Source organism: Oncorhynchus clarkii, chromosome 1 (genome assembly GCF_045791955.1).
Source record: "Oncorhynchus clarkii lewisi isolate Uvic-CL-2024 chromosome 1, UVic_Ocla_1.0, whole genome shotgun sequence".
NCBI classification, from domain to species: domain Eukaryota; kingdom Metazoa; phylum Chordata; class Actinopteri; order Salmoniformes; family Salmonidae; genus Oncorhynchus; species Oncorhynchus clarkii.
The window spans coordinates 86,429,624-86,450,285 of record NC_092147.1 but is presented as its reverse complement, the minus strand read 5'-3'; the positions used below and the strand labels follow the sequence as shown (position 1 = coordinate 86,450,285).

Below are 20,662 nucleotides of genomic sequence, written 5' to 3'. Positions count from 1 at the left end.
ATTTCCCAATGTTTTCAACCTTTTAATATCTTCCACTGTATATTTCCACTGTATATTTCCCAATGTTTTCAACCCTTTAATATCTTCCACTGTATATTTCCCAATGTTTTCAACCTTTTAATATCTTCCACTGTATATTTCCCAATGTTTTCAACCCTTTAATATCTTCCACTGTATATTCCCACTGTATATTTCCCAATGTTTTCAACCTTTTAATATCTTCCACTGTATATTTCCCAATGTTTTCAACCTTTTAATATCTTCCACTGTATATTTCCCAATGTTTTCAACCTTTTAATATCTTCCACTGTATATTTCCACTGTATATTTCCCAATGTTTTAAACCCTTTAATATCTTCCACTGTATATTTCCCAATGTTTTCAACCCTTTAATATCTTCCACTGTATATTTCCTAATGTTTTCAACCTTTTAACATATTTACCCGTTAATTATTATTTTAAAGAATTCCAGTCCCAGTTCATTTCAAATTTGTCTTCTTTTCTGTAATCAATGTCAATTCTCTCTCAACGTTCATTCTTCTTTGTGCTCCATGTGTGAGTGAAAGTGAAACCTCTTCATGAGTGTGTGTGTATGTGTGTGTGTATGCTGGTGGGGCCTTCCTACCCATGCCCTCTGTCACTAAAATGTCACAGAGAACTGGTCCTTGGATTGCTATTCTTGACACCTGAAAAGTCTCTTCTTTCATAGTTCTCCTCATCACTCCTCCTCTTGCCTCTGTCCTGCTGGACTGAAGGAGAACATGCTGAATAAAGTGTCTAGGCATAATGGTCTCGTAGAGGGGTGTTAGAGATTGAGCGATAAGGTATTATTGAGCCAAGTCTTTGACTAGAAAGGGTTCCTTTTCTTTGAGTGCAGTAAAGAATGCAGCTTTGACGTGTGGTCCACCTGAATTCAGTGCCTCGTATATCACTCTCATCTTGGCCTGGCGTGTCGGTGCAGCGCTGATATTTGCATTGATCTCTTCACCGATCATGCCCTTTGTGAAGAGAATATCTGCTATGGCAAACACATTATTGACTCTTTGAATGATCTGTGGTCTGAATTCATCAACAAACTCAATGTCTCTTGTGTATGAATCATCTCTGTATTCCTCTGTTCGTATTTCAGCTTTCCATGCAGATTCTCCCTTCTCACTTATCAACTCCATCTCAAAGTCCATCGCAGGGTCCTTTATGTACACTTCAAAGTAGTTTGGCCGGGTGCTTCTTAGCTTGATCTTTTCTGGCGTAATCGAGGATTGACACGAGGTCTTGAGGGTGAAGTGACTCCCCTTCCGCTGGGACTTCTCCGGCTTTGGCTTTGGAAGTCTTACGAATCCATAGGACTTCTCCTGTTGCTCCACCTCCCGTGCTAGAGAAGGATCACATCGGATCAGATATGTGTGTAAGGTGAGGAGTGCTCTGGTGGACCTAAAGATCAGAAGGTCACAGTGCACTCTCCAATGCAACCCACGTCTCAGTACCAAACCCCTGCCAGAGAAGGAGGGACGAAGCAGTTTGGCGTGGAACCCCGTCACCTCATCCACTTCTTCCACAAGCACTCTGTTGTCTTTCACATGTAGAACCTTCATGTCTTCTCTCAAGGAGGATTGTGGGTAGTCTGGATCTATACAGACAAAGTGTGGCAGACTAATTTCCTCTAGTTTGCCAGAAATCATTGTGATGTCCAGTAATGGACCTCCTTCTTCAAACCGCATGTTGTTCAGAGTGGCCCTGTGAGGCTCCCAGGAGCTGAACTGGTATCGCAGACTGACTTTGCTCTCACATACCCACCGCAGCCCTGATAAGATGCACTCGTAATGCCCTGCTGCAGAAGAGTCGAGTGTGTAGACGGTGGTCTCATCCTCTGTAGACACGAAGGGTTCAACCTGAATCCAGGACATTGAGCTCTTTATATGGTTGCAATTCAAACATTCCTTTGGACAATCGGTTTTAAGGCCAAACTCTTTTTGGAGACACATATTTGACTCTGAATTGTTGACTCCAATCTCTTTGGCCAGTTTAGTGATGATTGTTCCTACTGAATCCAGTGCCTTGTTGTAGAACTGTGTCATTTTTCCAGTGATAAAGCTACTACCATCCTTAAGTTTGTCCTTGATATTTGTCTGTATGACTTCAAGCCTATCTATCATTAAGTGCTCATATAAGTTATGGTCCAGCTCATTACCAATAGTTCGAAAAATTGCAGCTAATTTCTCAATTTCCTGTTCACCAGGTTCTTTCCTTTCAATAATGTTTGAGAGCTCTTCAAGTCGTGCCAACTGGGGTAGGAGAGGATTTGACTGTTCAGGAGTGCTAGGTTCACAGTCATCATCATGTTGATCTTTTGATGTGGCCATTTTCACTCCAAAGGGGCAATCTGCAGTGGCTACATCCACTTTTGAACCTATAAAGTAGTAATGTTCAGGTTTAGCCATTGATTCTAGAAGAATATAACTTACACATTTTTTTTATTTAACTAGGCAAGTCAGTTAAGAACAAATTCTTATTTACAATGACCGCCTACCCCGGCCAAACCCAGACGACGCTGGGCCAATTGTGCGCCGCCCTATGGTACTCCCAATCACGGCCGGATGTGATACAGCCTGGATTCAAACCAGGGACTGTAGTGACGCCTCTTGCACTGAGATGCAGTGCCTTAGATCGCTGAGCCACTCGGGAGCCCAGAAATGCCAAATGAGCTTAGTTCAACTGTCTTACCACATCAACCAACAATAGAAGCTAGTTACATTTGTAAACAAATACAGTATAGCCTCGAAACAAAACAAAAAAAAACTATCCTCTGGTATGTGTTGTCAGGTATCCATTTACTACAGGAAATGTCAAGGCAGTTTTTATTGTCCAAACATCACCTTGTGAATTTGGCTTCCTCTCCCAATCTCAGTTAGTTCCACACCTGACAGACAACGAATGAATGAATGAATGAATGAATGTCCAAATAAACAAAATAAAAAAAGAAGAACTGCTGTGAAGTAGCCTTTCAGTCTGTATGAGTTACTTTCAGTTTTAAGATGGGTGTGAACTCTGGACTGTGATTGGCAACTTGTGCATCCCACAGAATCAAAGTCCTTTGGAGATTGTATTTTCAAACAGCAAATGTTTTCACACTTTTACAGTGTTAGTTTCATCAGCTCATACAAAACATAGGAAAAACAGAATTTAGACTGCACCGGGCCTTTAAATAAAAATAAAAATTGTTGCATGCTCTGTCTGAAGAAAATATCACCTTAGACCTGTAGCATACAAATATCTGTAAATAGTGATTGTGTAATTGTTTGTTTATGTGTGTGTGTGTGTGTGTGTGTGTGTAGGATGTGGGGGCCAGTGGCCTGTAGATATACCATATCGCCCATTATACACTGAACTAAAATATAAACTCAACATGCAAAGATTGTACTGGGTTACAGTTCATACAGTATAAGGAAATGAGTTAATTGAAATAAATTCATTAGGCTCTAATCTATGTATTTCACATGACTGGGAATACAGATATGCATCTGTTGGTCACATATACCTTAAAACATTTTTTTTTAGACGGTTACGATGCCAAACTGCAGTCAGGTCAAGACCATGATGAGGACGATGAGCACACAGATGAGCTTCCCTGAGGCGGTTTCTGACAGTTTGTGCAGCAATTATTTGGTTGTGTAAACCCACAGTTTCATCAGCTGTCCGGGTGGCTATTCTCAGACGATCCCGCAGGTGAAGAAGCCGGATATTGAAGGTCCTGGGTTGGCTTGGTTACACGAGGTCTGGGGTTGTGAGGCCAGTTGGACGTACTGCCAAATTCTCAAAAACTATGTTGGCTTATGGTAGAGAAATGCATATTCAATTCTTTGGTAACAGCTCTGGTGGACATTCCTGCAGTCAGCATGCCAATTGCACCCTCCCTCAAAACTTGAGACATCTGTGGCATTGTGTGACAAAACTGCACATTTTAGAGTGGCCTTTTATTGTCCCCAGCACAAGGTGCACTTATGTAATGATCATGCTGTTTAACCAGCTTCTTGATTTGCCACACCTGTCAGGTGGATGGATTATCTTGACAAAAGAGAAATGCTCACTAACAGGGATGTAAACAGATTTGTGTGCAACATTTAAGACAAATAAGCTATTTGTGCATATGGAAAATGTCTGGCATCTTATTTCAGCTCGTGAAACATGGGACCAACACTTTACATGTTGCATCTATTATTTTGTTCAGTGTAGTATGTGTTGGGCAGTCTTTGCCAAGTCAGTGATAAACACTTTCGCGCTCTCTCCCTCTGTCTCCTTCTCTCTTTGTCTCTCTCGATCTCTCTGTCTGTGTGTGTGTGAAGGTCTGTGTAGGACGTGTGAGATCTTTGGGGCCAGTGCTCTGGTGTTGGACAGTCTTCGCCACGTCAGTGATAAACACTTCCAGGCCCTGAGTGTCTCCTCTGAGCTATGGCTCCCCCTACTGGAGGTAGGTAACAATACTTTAGTAGCCTAAACCACAGGTGTCAAGATCATTCCACAGAGGGTTGAGTGTCTCCTCTGAGCTATGGCTCCCCTTACTGGAGGTAGGTAACAATACTTTAGTAGCCTAAACTACAGGTGTCAAGCTCATTCCGCAGAGGGTTGAGTGTCTGCAGGTTTTCACTCCTCACTTGTACTTGATTGATGAATTAAGGTCACTAATTAGTAAGGAACTCCCCTCCCCTGTTTGTCTAGGTTTTAATTGACAGGAAAAAACAAAAACTTGTCCCTCCATGGAATTATTTGGACACCATTGACCTAAAGTCTCCAGTGCTGTAGTGGAGGGTAAATGCACCTTTTTCAGTGCAGATGTAGAGGAAGGAGGACAGCTGAACACTCTAGGATATTGAGATGCTCACCAAGTTCATTCACTCTACTGTGTTCAGCTTACTTTTTAGCCAGTTAAAAACGTGTTATGTTAACATCATATATTTGTGTCTCTACCAGGTGAAGCCCGTAGAACTAGCTGACTTCTTGCAGCTGAAGAAGAGGGAGGGCTACTGCATTGTGGGAGTGGAGCAGACAGCCAATAGTCAGAGTCTAAAGGACTACAAGTTCCCTGAGAAGACTCTGTTACTGCTGGGGTAAAACCACTCTCCTGTAGGACAGCAGAGCACATTGTCATGTCCAGTTGTATATAACTTTGTGTCATATTGGAAGTATTTTCTGCTTCAACAAAAGCCATGACATGAAATGCAATTATTCACTAACAGACAAACCACACAAATGAACAATCAATGCATGACATAATTATTGCACATCAATTCATTGACTTGACTGTATTAACACACGTGTACATACACAGCCATGGCCGGGACTGTCTCATGGGTCAGGGAGGAAGCTGACAAAGCTCTTTAATGGAATCTCAGTAATGGAGTGAGTGTTCCCCTGGGCCCCGATCAGGCAGGCACACAGATCTGCTTCCTGCTGCAGTGAGGAGACGTGCCCAGGCATGCTGGTCTCTAATGGGTGCTCTGTGGAGGGAAGAACAGGGAACACACGCTCCAGCCATGCATCACATGCACAAATGTATGTATGTATATACAGTGGGGAGAACAAGTATTTGATACACTGCCGATTTTGCAGGTTTTCCTACTTACAAAGCATGTAGAGGTCTGTAATTTTTATCATATGTACACTTCAACTGTGAGAGACCAAACCTGGTCAAGAACTTCAGGAAACGTATGATCCCTGTAATTGCAAACAAAGGTTTCTGTACCAAATATTAAGTTCTGCTTTTCTGATGTATGAAATACTTATGTCATGCAATAAAATGCAAATGAATTACTTAAAAATCATATAATGTGATTTTCTGGATTTTTGTTTTAGATTTGCACCTAAAATTACAGACCTCTACATACTTTGTAAGTAAAAAACCTGCAAAATCGGCAGTGTATTAAATACTTGTTCTCCCCACTGTATATGTATATACACACACACACACACACATTCTGAGGTCTTGGCTGATTTCTTTTGATTTTCCCATGATGTCAAGCAAAGAGGCACTGAGTTTGAAGGTAGGCCTTGAAATACATCCACAGGTACACCTCCAATTGACTCAAATGATGTCAATTAGCCTATCAGAAGCTTTTTCTGGAATTTACCAAGCTGTTTAAAGGCACAGTCAACTTAGTGTATATAAACTTCTGACCCACTGGAATTGTGATACAGTGAAATAATCTGTCTGTAAATAATTGTTGGAAAAGTTACTTGTGCACAAAGTAAATAAGTGTATGTAAACTTCCGACTTCAAGTGTGTGTGTGTGTGTGTTATATAAATAAATATCACACACACACACAAGCTACAGAATGATGTTTGATCAATAGACACACATCGGTCAGTAATACACGTTTTTTCTCTACTGTGTACCGTCTCCAAACGGCGTCTGTTATTGGTTTGTTATTGGAGGTTGATCATTCCTGGGTGGGATGGTTGAGCTCAGTCAAACATACAGGGTTTGTTTAAGCTGAGAAGGCCGAGGAGAGCTGCTATTTGTAATGAACCCAACAAGGCAAAGTGTATCTCGCACTCAGTCAACACACGCACACACACACACACACACACGCACACACACACACACACACACAGCCATTAGTCAGTGAACACTCCACCTGTGGTCTGCTCTGTTCCAGCACAGCATGGTGTTTGTCTAATGTAACCCATTACAACCATATCTGTACCTGTCTCTGTCATATTGTTCACAGCAGGCCAGGGTGAATGTTCTGTAGATCAGTGACTAAGGCCGGGATTCAACCCCATCGCCCCTTTTCGGCTATGGACCTACTAAAGGCATTGCTCCCGCATTTGTGGAGACCACATTGTCAGCTCAATTGGAAATTTCAGTCGCGTGGATCTATATATATGTGGATCTAACACGGATCTAAATGAACTTTGACCTTACACTATAGAAATAGAATGACATTGACTTGAATGGGAATGTCCAGTGTTCCAGCCCTTTAAATTTCTATGGACCAACATCCTATCTCGTTTCCTAGCACTGTGTTCCATATTTCACCTGTCTAGTTATTCTCCTTTTTATTCATACTCCCCCCCCCCCCCCCCCTCCCTCCTCCCTACTTTAGTAATGAGCGTGAGGGTATCCCAGCTAACCTGCTCCAGCTGCTGGATGTGTGTGTGGAGATCCCTCAGCAAGGTGTCATCCGTTCCCTCAACGTACACGTGAGCGCCGCCCTGCTGGTGTGGGAGTACACCCGCCAGTACCTGCCCTCTACTGGAGTGAAGTCAGACTGAAATAGGGAGAGATGACCTGGATGATAAGAAACAAACGTTTTCACTCTGTTGTAAAACGTTTTTTAAATGTTTTCCATTGCGTGCACTAATGAACATGGCCCTAGTGTGGGGGTAAACCCACCAGTACCTACCCCCTACTGCCCCCGCTGCGGAGTAGGGTTAAGTTGCCCCTTTACATTGTAGTCATTAAGCAGATGCTCTTATCCAGAGAAACTTACAGTAGTGAGTACATGCATGTTCATACTGGTCCCCCATGGGAATCGAACCCACAACTCTGGTGTTGCAAGCACCACACTCTACCAACTGAGCTACATGGGGCCTTTCCCCACTAATGGTTAAGGTTAGAAGGGGACGCTGATCCTATATCTGTACCTACCGACAACTGTACCTACAGCCCCCACAACTGTACCTTTAACCCATTTTAAAATGCAGCCTTAACCATCCAATGGGCCATAGATCTAGAGAATGGATGTTAGTCTTACAAGTAGTGACTTGTTATTAGACCTAGAACCCATCTCAGATCCATTGGAGGGTATTCCGCTTTAGCCGTGGCTAGATATTACATTAGAATATTCCAATGCGTTTGTCGTTTGGACAGGGTCATGTTTCCAAGTGCTTTCCCAGTAAAGCAGCAGACACTTGATTTTCCCCGAGTCTCTGTTTTTTTTCTGTGTGGTATTAAATATTGAACAATGCTTTTTTTGGAGTGGAGAAATTGTTGGAAAGTAATGCATCTTTTTAAACAAATAAAACAATTATTTCGTAAGAACTCTGTTTTTCTTATCACACACATTTGGTTTATTTATGTTTTTCTTACCAAACCATGTTATTTCTCACGGAGCCGTTCATAGCGCAGAAAGAACATAAGCTCACAGTAGTTTATCGAAAGGTGCCGTGCGCCACGCCCAACTTTCACCAAGAATAACGTTGCGCAGGTGAACGAACCACTGAGCGGTGCGGCGGAGACATTAGACTGGTAGAGGATAGCAACAATGGATAATGAGAAGGAAACGTATTTACAAGATTACTAAAATGTATGTCGTTTACCCTGTGTAGAATTAATAGCCTATGGATATTTGGCGCCCAAAACTATTTCCAACCAGTATCAACAAAAAGTTTAAACTTGGTTAAATAGCATCAAAAAAGGAGAGTAGGCTATGGAGCAGCTAGGTGGCGCTTGGCTGGATACAAGTGCCCCTTTCCCGGATGAGATGCGGATTTCAGTCCGGAATGCGACATCGATGGCGGAGGCTCGGCTCAACTTGTCCCCCCGAACTAAACTGGTTCTGGAGGTCCTGATGGTGTTGATGTGTCTCGGCGCAGTCACAGGTGTGTGTCATCATAACGCAGATGCGCAACTGCAAGGAAAACATTTTATTTTCATAAGGCTCATGAAAATATACTTAATCATTTCGAAAAAGTGAATCACTTTTCAGTTTTCACTGACTTCCAGTTATATGCGTTATCTTCATTGTAGCATTAGACGCCCACTATGTTCCCCTCTGCCTTCAATACATTGGGCTCCTATAATGGTTTTAATTATACATGTGGGGTTTAACTTCTTGGTCCTAAACCCTGATTAAAAATACTCTGAACACTGATTACAGATGCTCTGAACACTGATTACAGATGCTCTGAACACTGATTTGGAGAGCCTTTTATGCCTGTGTAAAATAATCAAGGGGAAACGCTAGCGTGATGAATGCTGTACAAATCCCCGCTGGGTGCTGCTATACATTGGTGGCAGATGTCTCTCTGTGTGATGTGCTTTCTTTTAGAAAGACACTGGCCATGTCTGTGATTAAAGCACCACAAGCATCGAAATATTGTTTTTGATGTTGCCTTATTCTTTCAATGGAATTTGTAGCAATGGCTTTTCTTAGAAGAATGCTTTGAGACCTCTACAGGAGGCCTACTCTGAAACTTGCTGTATAAATTAAAGCGGCAATCAGCAGTTGAAACAACAACCAAGCGTTTTCCCTGCCCCCGTTCCTCTACAAAGCTGACAGTTGGGGCTGAAGACATATAACCACTCTCAAATTCATGGACGTAGCTATGGATGCAAGGACTGACCATCTAGGAGATAACAAAATATAGTTTTAACCATGTTGAGGCTATATAGTGTCTTTACATTTACTTTGTTTACAAACATTGGTGTAAAACAAGTTTATATTTTGGGTTCTGATGAGGTACGACAGTTGAACTAAGCTCACGAGGCATAAATTATATTCTTCAAGAATCAATGGATACATACAGATAACTGCCAAAATAAAGGAAACACTTGAGTAAATGAGGGATACAAAGTGTATATTGAAAGCAGGTGCTTCAACCCAGGAGTGGTTCCTGAGTTCATTAAGCAATTATCATCCCATCATGCTTAGGGTCATGTATAAAAAAAATGCCCAGTTGCCCATTATTTTGGCTACCATGGCTAGAAGAGATCTCAGTTGTGGGTGTGTCAGTCAGCCAGTCAGTCACCAGATCCCAACCCAACTGAACACTTATGTGAGATTCTGGAGTTTTCCACCATCATCAACAACAAAACACCACATTATGGCATTTCTCGTGGAAGAGTGGTGTTTCAACCCTCAAATAAAGTTCCAAACAATTGTAGAATCTATGTCAAGCTGTTCTGACGGCGCGTGGTGGCCCAGCGCCCTATGAATATGCTTTATGCTGGTTTCCTTTATTTTGGCAGTTACTGGTATCATTCATTTACAGAGGTGGGACTGAATCACTATTATTCGAGTCACAAGCAAGTCTCAAGTCATGAGGTCCATGTCTCAAGTCCAGTCACAAATAGAACTGGTCGAGTCTGGAGTCAAGTCCAAGTCGTGCATTGTAAGAGCAAGTCAAGTCTCAAGTCAAGTAAAATAAAACATCGATGCATGCAATGACTTCAACTACAAATATGTGTCTATTTATTGAGGCTACCTGACAGCTCTTTTCATTATTTTGTCGACAACACATTTTTGATGATGTAATAATGAATTTGAACAACATATTCTAAATGCAAGCTTCATAAGTAAATTATTAATTTGAATCCATTTCGACATAGCAAAAGACCAGTGGGCCTATGCTAGTGATTGTGTTGCTTGATGCCCATTGCTGGTGAGCTTGTAAAGCTAACAGTTAATATTATTTTTGAGCTGTAAATATTTATTTATGGCAATCCTCTCGCTCTATAATTTAACGTTTTGCCGGGACCCGATCCTATAGTTGTACAACAAATCAGCAATCTGTTCGCTAGATCATTGTTTCCTAAACGTTTTGACCGGAGTGTTCAACGCTCGCGAACACCCACGCGCACGCACATGCACACGCGAACACAATCTGAGCAGATGTAGCCTGTCATTGCCATAGAAATAAGAATTCATACAGCCATAAACGGTTATGTATTTTCAAAACACAAGATACAGAAATAAACTGCGTTTTACACCTGCATTTTGAGCTGAAAGTCATTCATGTCAATATCAATTAGTGATATCATGTCACTTCTCTAGAGTCCAGAGCAAGCAGCATCATAACGCTTCGAACACACCGACAGTGTTTTGGCGCAAAATGGCATGAGGCCTCATCTGGATATGTAGGCAACAACAGTTCAACATTCACCTTCTGCTACCATTTCTGTCAAGCAATTAACGCATACAGTTTGACACATATGTTCGAAATGCACTACACCGAACGCATTGCAACTACATCTGCAACGCAATGCTGCAAAGCAAACGCAGCGTTTCATTGGAAATGGATGTAATTCTGGTGTTCCAAAATGCAATCTGTCTGTTGGTGCGTTCTAAGCGTTACAAGGCTGGAAGCTACTCTACTGTATGCAGCGGAGGTCGGAAAGCAGGGTCTGTCTGGAGCCTTTCTCTTCCTCACAAACATCTTCATCTCATAAGTATTGAAGGTAGTGTGATGTTACAGCTATATGTCTTATGACATATAGCCAATACGTAGAACTGAGGTACTGTATATATATAGCCTAATTAACTCACCCAAACTAGACCTAACTGAAATATGAAAATGTTCTAATGAAATTGCCTGGTAGCCTGTTGTTCTGGCAAAGATTCTCTGTAACAGATTTCTGAGCTGTATATAGATAATATCAACATAGGCTACTCTGTTTTTACCAGGAAAAACCGGAGAGGATGAAACAAGTGATTTTTGGTCACTTATCTGGATAAGTGTGGGGCGGTTGATGCTGCAGACTGGTCATTGGTCAACAGTCAATACACTCATCTTTTCCATGTTATGTTTTTGAGAAAGGAATTTGGTGTAATGCCTTAGGCCCCTGTTGGTGACCAGATCAAATAGGCTTAGTTATACATATAAAATAATGTAATAATTTCTATTATTATAATTTTTTTAATCCATTCAGTTTCACACTCTGACCTCCAAAAACCTTCTGTGACCCACCCCAACTTTAAAAACCACCAGCTCATCCGACCTCTGTTGACTGACAGTTTGCTGGTCCAATCAGAGGGCCGAGTGTGCGTTTCACTACCCAATCTCGTGCACGTTTTTTTGCAAGCTACAGTGTCTGGCTGCGTGGAGAGAATTCCACCAAGACTCTGTGCCATAAAATAAGTGACAAAATGTTCCAAAACCTGGCCAGATAATTTCACTTCATCAGTCTCAAGTCCTAGTCCTAGTCTTGAGGCTCAACGTCTAGCCTCAAATCATCACATTTCTGACTGGAGTCAAACTCGAGTCCAGGTAATGTGACTCGAGTCCACACTGTTCATTTATACATCCAAAAATGTCTGTTCACACGGTTCATTTATACATCCAAAAATGACTATAGCAACTGCAGATAGGCCCCTTTAATGGAAGGTAAAGATCCATGTGACTCTAATGCTGTCATATTATGTGTGTGTGTCTGTAGGTAACATCCTGGTGATTGTGATAGTGGCGGCCACCAAGACCTTCCACTGCGTGACATCAGTGCTCATTATGAACCTGGCCATCAGTGACCTGTTGGTCGGGGTTGGGGTCATGCCCTTCATAGCTCTCTCCATCATGAACAACGGATGGGTCGACTGTACTGTAAGGCTGATCTGGGGCTTCTATTCATCTGTGTGTGTGAGAGTGTGTGTGAGTGTCATTGATGTTATAGTGCCTCTACGCAGTCATATAGTTAATCTGTAGGTACCATAACAAATCAAATCAAATGTATTTATATAGCCCTTCGTACATCAGCTGATATCTCAAAGTGCTGTACAGAAACCCAGCCTAAAACCCCAAACAGCAAGCAATGCAGGTGTAGAAGCACGGTGGCTAGGAAAAACTCCCTAGAAAGGCCAAAACCTAGGAAGAAACCTAGAGAGGAACCAGGCTATGTGGGGTGGCCAGTCCTCTTCTGGCTGTACGGGTGGAGATTATAACAGAACATGGCCAAGATGTTCAAATGTTCATAAATGACCAGCATGGTCGAATAATAATAAGGCAGAACAGTTGAAACTGGAGCAGCAGCACGGCCAGGTGGACTGGGGACAGCAAGGAGTCATCATGTCAGGTAGTCCTGAGGCATGGTCCTAGGGCTCAGGTCCTCTGAGAGAGAGAAAGAGAGAATTAGAGAGAGCACTCTTAAATTCACACAGGACACCGAATAGAACAGGAGAAGTACTCCAGATATAACAAACTGACCCTAGCCCCCCGACACATAAACTACTGCAGCATAAATACTGGAGGCTGAGACAGGAGGGGTGTACCCAGGGTAACCCAGGGGTGTACCATAACCCAGGGGTGAACCATAACCCAGGGGTGTACCATAACCCAGGGGTGTACCATAACCCAGGGGTGAACCATAACCCAGGGGTGTACCATAACCCAGGAGTGGACCATAAATCAGAGGTGTACCATAACCCAGGGGTGTACCATAACCCAGGGGTGTACCATAACCCAGGGGTGAACCATAACCCAGGGGTGTACCATAACCCAGGGGTGAACCATAACCCAGGGGTGTACCATAACCCAGGAGTGGACCATAACCCAGAGGTGTACCATAACCCAGGGGTGTACCATAACCCAGGGGTGTACCCTAACCCAGGGGTGTAATCATAACCCAGGGGTGGACCATAACCCAGAGGTGTACCATAACCCAGGGGTGTACCCTAACCCAGGGGTGTACCCTAACCCAGGGGTGTATCATAACCCAGGGGTGTACCCTAACCCAGGGGTGTATCATAACCCAGGGGTGTACCATAACCCAGGGGTGGACCACAACCCAGGGGTGGACCATAACCCAGGGGTGTACCATAACCAAGGGGAGGCCAACCCTCCTAATGGAGAGCTACTGGGTTGTCAGGCGGGTAACTCTCCTGGAGCAGGGTTGTCAGGTGGGTAACTCTCCTGGAGCAGGGTTGTCAGGTGGGTAACTCTCCTGGAGCAGGGTTGTCAGGTGGGTAACTCTCCTGGAGCAGGGTTGTCAGGTGGGTAACTCTCCTGGAGCAGGGTTGTCAGGTGGGTAACTCTCCAGGAGCAGGGTTGTCAGGTGGGTAACTCTCCTGGAGCAGGGTTGTCAGGTGGGTAACTCTCCTGGAGCAGAGTTGTCAGGTGGGTAACTCTCCAGGAGCAGGGTTGTCAGGTGGGTAACTCTCCAGAAGCAGGGTTGTCAGGTGGGTAACTCTCCTGGAGCAGGGTTGTAGGTGGGTAACTCTCCTGGAGCAGGGTTGTCAGGCGGGTAACTCTCCTGGAGCAGGGTTGTCAGGTGGGTAACTCTCCTGGAGCAGGGTTGTCAGGTGGGTAACTCTCCTGGATTAGGGTTGTCAGGCAGGTAACTCTCCTGGAGCAGGGTTGTCAGGTGGGTAACTCTCCAGGAGCAGGGTTGTCAGGTGGGTAACTCTCCTGGAGCAGGGTTGTCAGGTGGGTAACTCTCCTGGAGCAGGGTTGTCAGGTGGGTAACTCTCCTGGAGCAGGGTTGTCAGGTGGGTAACTCTCCTGGAGCAGGGTTGTCAGGTGGGTAACTCTCCTGGAGCAGGGTTGTCAGGTGGGTAACTCTCCTGGAGCAGGGTTGTCAGGCGGGTCGCTCTCCTGGAGCAGGGTTGTCAGGTGGGTCGCTCTCCTGGAGCAGGGTTGTCAGGTGGGTCGCTCTCCTGGAGCAGGGTTGTCAGGTGGGTCGCTCTCCTGGAGCTGGGTTGTCGGGCGGGTCGCTCTCCTGGAGCAGGGTTGTCAGTGGCTGCCCCTTCCATAACACTAGTGACTCTTTCAAACGTTTATTTGATCGTCTGTGTGTGAGAAATGTGCCCCATAACAGTGACTGGACTGGTTCATCTGTTTCTCCCTACCTTCTGTCTGCTAGGACCTGTGTCTGTATGTGGGGTACACCTCCTCAGTCTACTGTACAGCCTCAGTCCTGACCCTGGCAGCCATCGCCCTGGACCGCTACCACTCTATCATGGACTGTCTGCGCTACAGGTAATTCAATGATCCTGACCAACTACAAGACTATACATTTGAACCAACTAAAATAGATCTAGACAAATGATACAGTGCCTTCAGAAAGTATTCCCAGGGGGTGTGAATACCTTCTGAAGGCACTGTACTACTAACTTAGGATCTAGACCAATCAGATCTAAACCTAGGACATCTCATTAGACTATAGATCTAGACCAATCTGTTTTTAACCTAGGACATCTCATTACACTATAGACCAATCAGATCTAAACCTAGGACATCTCATTAGACTATAGACCAATCCGATCTAAACCTAGGACATCTCATTAGACTATAGATCTAGATTAGAAACACTTAAATCAAGCACAGACATTTCCTTCAGAAAATGGAACTTTTCTAGTTATTTGGATTATTATTCCAGTTCCCACTGTACCCTATGGAGGAAGTGTGCTGTGGTGCTGTGGATCTGGCTCCAGGCCCTGGTCACCAGCTGTCCTCCTCTGCTGGGCTGGAGCACTGTGTCCTACATGGCTCCCATGTACAGGTTGGTGTAGGTTCCATTCCCGCTGGGGTCAAATATACTAACAATGTATGATCTCAAAATGTATGGAATGTCAGCACTAAAATGTACGTTTGCTTTAGATAAAAGGCTGCATTGCCCTTATTAATGTTTCATATTTTCCGTGAGTACAATGTATCAATAATTGCTATTACTCATTCTTACAGTGTTGCGTAACAGTGATCATTTCCAATACTTGTTACACTGTGCAGTACTTCCAATACTTGTTACACTGTGCAGTACTTCCAATACTTGTTACACTGTGCAGTACTTCCAATACTTGTTACACTGTGCAGTACTTCCAACACTTGTTACACTGTGCAGTACTTCCAATACTTGTTACACTGTGCAGTACTTCCAATACTTGTTACACTGTGCAGTACTTCCAATACTTGTTACACTGTGCAGTACTTCCAGGACATGTTACAGTAATAAGGTCACTAATGTAAACTATCACCATGTACTATTATTTCAGCTGTGCGGTGAACTGGAAGAGCAGTCCCAGCTACACAGCCTTCATGGCTGCCCTGTCCTTCCTCATGCCTGCTGCAGTAATCCTCTTCTGTTACGTCATCATCGTCCGTGTAGCCCGGAGCCACGCCAGGAGGATCCACAACCTGGAGGACCAGCTCCAGAGAAACACTGGAATGCCGAGCTCCTCCTTCCCGACCGAGAGTACTTCTGAGCGGACTAGTCCGAGGTGTCTAGGTGCCCACGGTCCTTCCACCTCCAGGCTGGTGTATCATCTGAGTGGGCGGTTTGTATCGGAGACCCATGGAGAGGTTGGGGATGAGGTTCCTTCAGGGTCAGATCATACTGCTGGAGCTCCACAGACCTCCAACCACCCAGACTCTACCTCCAGCTCCAATGCTGCATCCCGGAGACTGTTCTCCTTCCTGGCCCAACACGCCCCCCATGGCCACCCCCATCCGCCCCACCAGAACTCCAACTCCAATCACCTCCATCACCACGGGGTTGTACGTCTCTTCCTGGTTATCGCTGCCTTCTTCTTGTGTTGGACTCCATATATAGGCGTTGCGCTAGTCCAGGCCACGGAGACCGCCCTATCGTGTAAGTCCTCCTTAGTTCCGCCCTCAGCGGTTACCTTCTCCTATTGGTTGGTTCTGTTGAACTCAGACATCAATCCTCTGCTGTATGCTCTGCTCAGTCAGAGGTTCCAGGGGGCTCTGCGGTGCCTGAAGCAGAAGATCAGAGTGCGTCTTGGGGGGAACGTGGTGGGGAGTGGGGGAGGCGAGACCAGGGGGGAGGGAGAGGAGGGGAGGAGCGGTGAACCATTTGACCCATGTACTCTGACTTCCGTCCATCCCCGACCCCAGTGGCCCCGCCCCCATCCTGGCCTAGTATGTTCTGGACCTGGGTCTAACATCCACAACACACCTGTAGGAGAGGGGCTGAGACGGGCCTACTGCTCTTCCGTCTTCACAGTCGACTCCAACTTCTCGGACAGCTCCAGGGAGCGTGTGTGTGGTGTGTTCCGCACCGGTAGCTCCGCCTCTTCCTCCACCTCCTCCTGCCCCCCGTGGCAGGACTCAGTTGGAGGAGGTGGGGAGAGGAGTTCAAACAGGAGGTTGGAGTGCCTGCAGGTCCCCACCAGGACAGCAGAGGGCAGCAGTCTGCCGTTCTCTGCAGCCACCAGAGACAGACAGGCAACCTTCTTCTATGGACAGATCACAGTGAGGGTAGAGCATGATGTATGCTAGTCGGAGCGGATTAAGATCTTTATGAACCATCCATCTGTCGTTGATCAAGGCACTTAACCCCGAATGAAACGTCTCCAGGAGTGCTGTACTATGACTTACCCCGCGCTCCAACCTCAGAGGACGTGGGGTAAAACAGAAGACTAACGGCTCGATCCAATCAGATCTGCTTTAGCCGACATCAGCATAGCAGTTGTTTTGATGGTGTCAGAGGCAGAACTGCGTTAGAGCTGTCAAATCCACAAGTGGCTCCCGGCATTATACCTATAGCAGACATTGCCATTGGCTGCACAGAGTCTGATTAACAGAAATCTTATACAGTCTTGTTTACAAGTTTGAATAGTGGAATGTGAGATGTAATCTACACCTTCATTAGAAACACTGGAATGTGAGATGTAATCTACACCTCCATTAGGAACACTGGAATGTGAGATGTAATCTACACCTTCATTAGAAACACTGGAATGTGAGATGTAATCTACACCTTCATTAGAAACACTGGAATGTGAGATGTAATCTACACCTCCATTAGGAACACTGGAATGTGAGATGTAATCTACACCTTCATTAGAAACACTGGAATGTGAGATGTAATCTACACCTTCATTAGAAACACTGGAATGTGAGATGTAATCTACACCTTCATTAGAAACACTGGAATGTGAGATGTAATCTACACCTTCATTAGAAACACTGGAATGTGAGATGTAATCTACACCTTCATTAGAAACACTGGAATGTGATATGTAATCTACACCTCCATTAGGAACACTGGAATGTGAGATGTAATCTACACCTTCATTAGAAACACTGGAATGTGAGATGTAATCTACACCTTCATTAGAAACACTGGAATGTGAGATGTAATCTACACCTCCATTAGGAACACTGGAATGTGATATGTAATCTACACCTTCATTAGAAACACTGGAATGTGAGATGTAATCTACACCTTCATTAGAAACACTGGAATGTGAGATGTAATCTACACCTTCATTAGAAACACTGGAATGTGATATGTAATCTACACCTCCATTAGGAACACTGGAATGTGAGATGTAATCTACACCTTCATTAGAAACACTGGAATGTGATATGTAATCTACACCTCCATTAGAAACACTGGAATGTGAGATGTAATCTACACCTTCATTAGAAACACTGGAATGTGATATGTAATCTACACCTCCATTAGGAACACTGGAATGTAAGATGTAATCTACACCTCCATTAGGAACACTGGAATGTGATATGTAATCTACACCTCCATTAGAAACACTGGAATGTGATATGTAATCTACACCTCCATTGGGATGATAGAAATTCCCCCTTTTTTGGTTAAATTAGTTGTTTATTTGAAAATAATTGTTTCAGGGAGCTGAACTTCTAACATGAGTGTGGCTTCTTGACAAGCAGCTGCGCTCCCCTGTGTAAATTATATCTGTTATACTGTCTAGTTCCTTTGTAAATTACATCTGTTATACTGTCTAGTTCCTTTGTAAATTATATCTGTTATACTGTCTAGTTCCTTTGTAAATTACAGCTGTTATACTGTCTAGTTCCTTTGTAAATTAAATCTATTATACTGTCTAGTTCCTTTGTAAATTAAATCTATTATACTGTCTATGTCACGACTTCAGCCGAAGTGGGTTTCTCTCATTGTTCGGGCGGTGCTCGGAGGTAGGCGTCGCACGACTTCAGCCGAAGTGGGTTCCTCTCCTTGTTCGGGCGGTGCTCGGAGGTAAGCGTCGCACGACTTCAGCCGAAGTGGGTTCCTTTCCTTGTTCGGGCGGTGCTCGGAGGTAGGCGTCGCCGGTCTACTAGCCATCGCCGATCCACTTTTCATTTTCCGTTTGTTTTGTCTTTGTTTCTACACACCTGTTTTTCATTCCCCTAATTATTGTTCATGTACAGTGGGGCAAAAAGTATTTAGTCAGCCACCAATTGTGCAAGTTCTCCCACTTAAAAAGATGAGAGAGGCCTGTAATTTTCATCATAGGTACACTTCAACTATGACAGACAAAATGAAAAAAAAATCCAGAAAATCACATTGTAGGATTTTTAATGAATTTATTTGCAAATTATGGTGGAAAATAAGTATTTGGTCACCTACAAACAAGCAAGATTTCTGGCTCTCACAGACCTGTAACTTCTTTAACAGGCTCCTCTGTCCTCCACTCGTTACCTGTATTAATGGCACCTGTTTGAACTTGTTATCAGTATAAAAGACACCTGTTCACAACCTCAAACAGTCACACTCCAAACTCCACTATGGCCAAGACCAAAGAGGACACCAGAAACAAAATTGTAGACCTGCACCAGGCTGGGAAGACTGAATCTGCAATAGGTAAGCAGCTTGGTTTGAAGAAATCAACTGTGGGAGCAATTATTAGGAAATGGAAGACATACAAGACCGCTGATAATCTCCCTCGATCTGGGGCTCCGTGCAAGATCTCACCCCGTGGGGTCAAAATGATCACAAGAACGGAGAGCAAAAATCCCACACCCACACGGGGGGACCTAGAGAATGACCTGCAGAGAGCTGGGACCAAAGTAACAAAGCCTACCATCAGTAACACACTACGCCGCCAGGGACTCAAATCCTGCAGTGCCAGACGTGTCCCCCTGCTTAAGCCAGTACATGTCCAGGCCCGTCTGAAGTTTGCTAGAGAGCATTTGGATGATCCAGAAGAAGATTGGGAGAATGTCATATGGTCAGATGAAACCAAAATATAACTTTTTGGTAAAAACTCAGCTCGTCGTGTTTGGAGGACAAAGAATGCTGAGTTGCATCCAAAGAACACCATACCTACTGTGAAGCATGGGGGTGGAAACATCATGCTTTGGGGCTGTTTTTCTGCAAAGGGACCAGGACGACTGATCCGTGTAAAGGAAAGAATGAATGGGGCCATGTATCGTGAGATTTTGAGTGAAAACCTCCTTCCATCAGCAAGGGCATTGAAGATGAAACGTGGCTGGGTCTTTCAGCATGACAATGATCCCAAACACACCGCCCGGGCAACGAAGGAGTGGCTTCGTAAGAAGCATTTCAAGGTCCTGGAGTGGCCTAGCCAGTCTCCAGATCTCAACCCCATAGAAAATCTTTGGAGGGGGTTGAAAGTCCGTGTTGCCCAGCAACAGCCCCAAAACATCACTGCTCTAGAGGAGATCTGCATGGAGGAATGGGCCAAAATACCAGCAACAGTGTGTGAAAATCTTGTGAAGACTTACAGAAAACGTTTGACCTCTGTCAATGCCAACAAAGGATATATAAGTATTGAGATAAACTTTTGTTATTGACCAAATACTTATTTTCCACCATCATTTGCAAATAAATTCATTAAAAATCCTACAATGAGATTTTCTGGATTTTTTTTCTCATTTGGTCTGTCATAGTTGAAGTGTACCTATGATGAAAATTACAGGCCTCTCTCATCTTTTTAAATGGGAGAACTTGCACAATTGGTGGCTGACTAAAGACTTTTTTGCCCCACTGTATTTGACCCTCTGTTTCCCCCATGGCGTTGTGCGGGATTGTTTTATATCATGTTCTGTAATGTCGGTGACTGGTTATTTTGACAGGTGCTGTTTCTTGCACGTGTGTAAACGTTGATGTTCGTGTGTTTGTGTTTGGGCAAGTGTATTGTTTTACCTTGCACCATTCATTATTCTGAGTAAAGTTACGTTGCTCCCAGTTCTCTGCTCTCCTGCTCCTGACTG

General features: G+C 44.2%; 2 protein-coding genes across 2 annotated transcripts in view; both read left to right on the top strand.

The window, feature by feature from the left end:
- The window catches only part of LOC139413593 (probable methyltransferase TARBP1), a 34,447-nt gene extending 26,414 nt beyond the window's left edge, over nucleotides 1-8,033 (top strand). Inside the window, exons 27-29 of the mRNA XM_071161162.1 lie at nucleotides 4,341-4,465; nucleotides 4,966-5,102; nucleotides 7,102-8,033. Of these exons, the coding sequence (XP_071017263.1) occupies nucleotides 4,341-4,465; nucleotides 4,966-5,102; nucleotides 7,102-7,270 (431 nt within the window). The 3' untranslated portion in view covers nucleotides 7,271-8,033. The remainder of the gene's footprint in view (nucleotides 1-4,340; nucleotides 4,466-4,965; nucleotides 5,103-7,101) is intronic.
- Nucleotides 8,034-8,374: 341 nt separating this feature from the next.
- Nucleotides 8,375-16,945, top strand: LOC139410252 (5-hydroxytryptamine receptor 1D-like). Its single transcript, XM_071155765.1, has 5 exons — nucleotides 8,375-8,599; nucleotides 12,156-12,316; nucleotides 14,571-14,686; nucleotides 15,087-15,209; nucleotides 15,700-16,945. Exons 1-5 carry the CDS (start codon nucleotides 8,428-8,430, stop codon nucleotides 16,943-16,945), a joined length of 1,818 nt encoding a protein of 605 aa, XP_071011866.1. The 5' UTR covers nucleotides 8,375-8,427.
- Nucleotides 16,946-20,662: the final 3,717 nt, after the last annotated feature.

Bases quoted from the DNA above. Each gene is read 5' to 3' on its own strand.
- LOC139410252 (XM_071155765.1), top strand. From the start codon at position 8,428: ATGGAGCAGCTAGGTGGCGCTTGGCTGGATACAAGTGCCCCTTTCCCG. The intron at 8,600-12,155 runs GTGTGTGTCATC...GTGTGTCTGTAG, and splicing joins GTGTCTCGGCGCAGTCACAG to GTAACATCCTGGTGATTGTG. The intron at 12,317-14,570 runs GTAAGGCTGATC...TCTGTCTGCTAG, and splicing joins ACGGATGGGTCGACTGTACT to GACCTGTGTCTGTATGTGGG.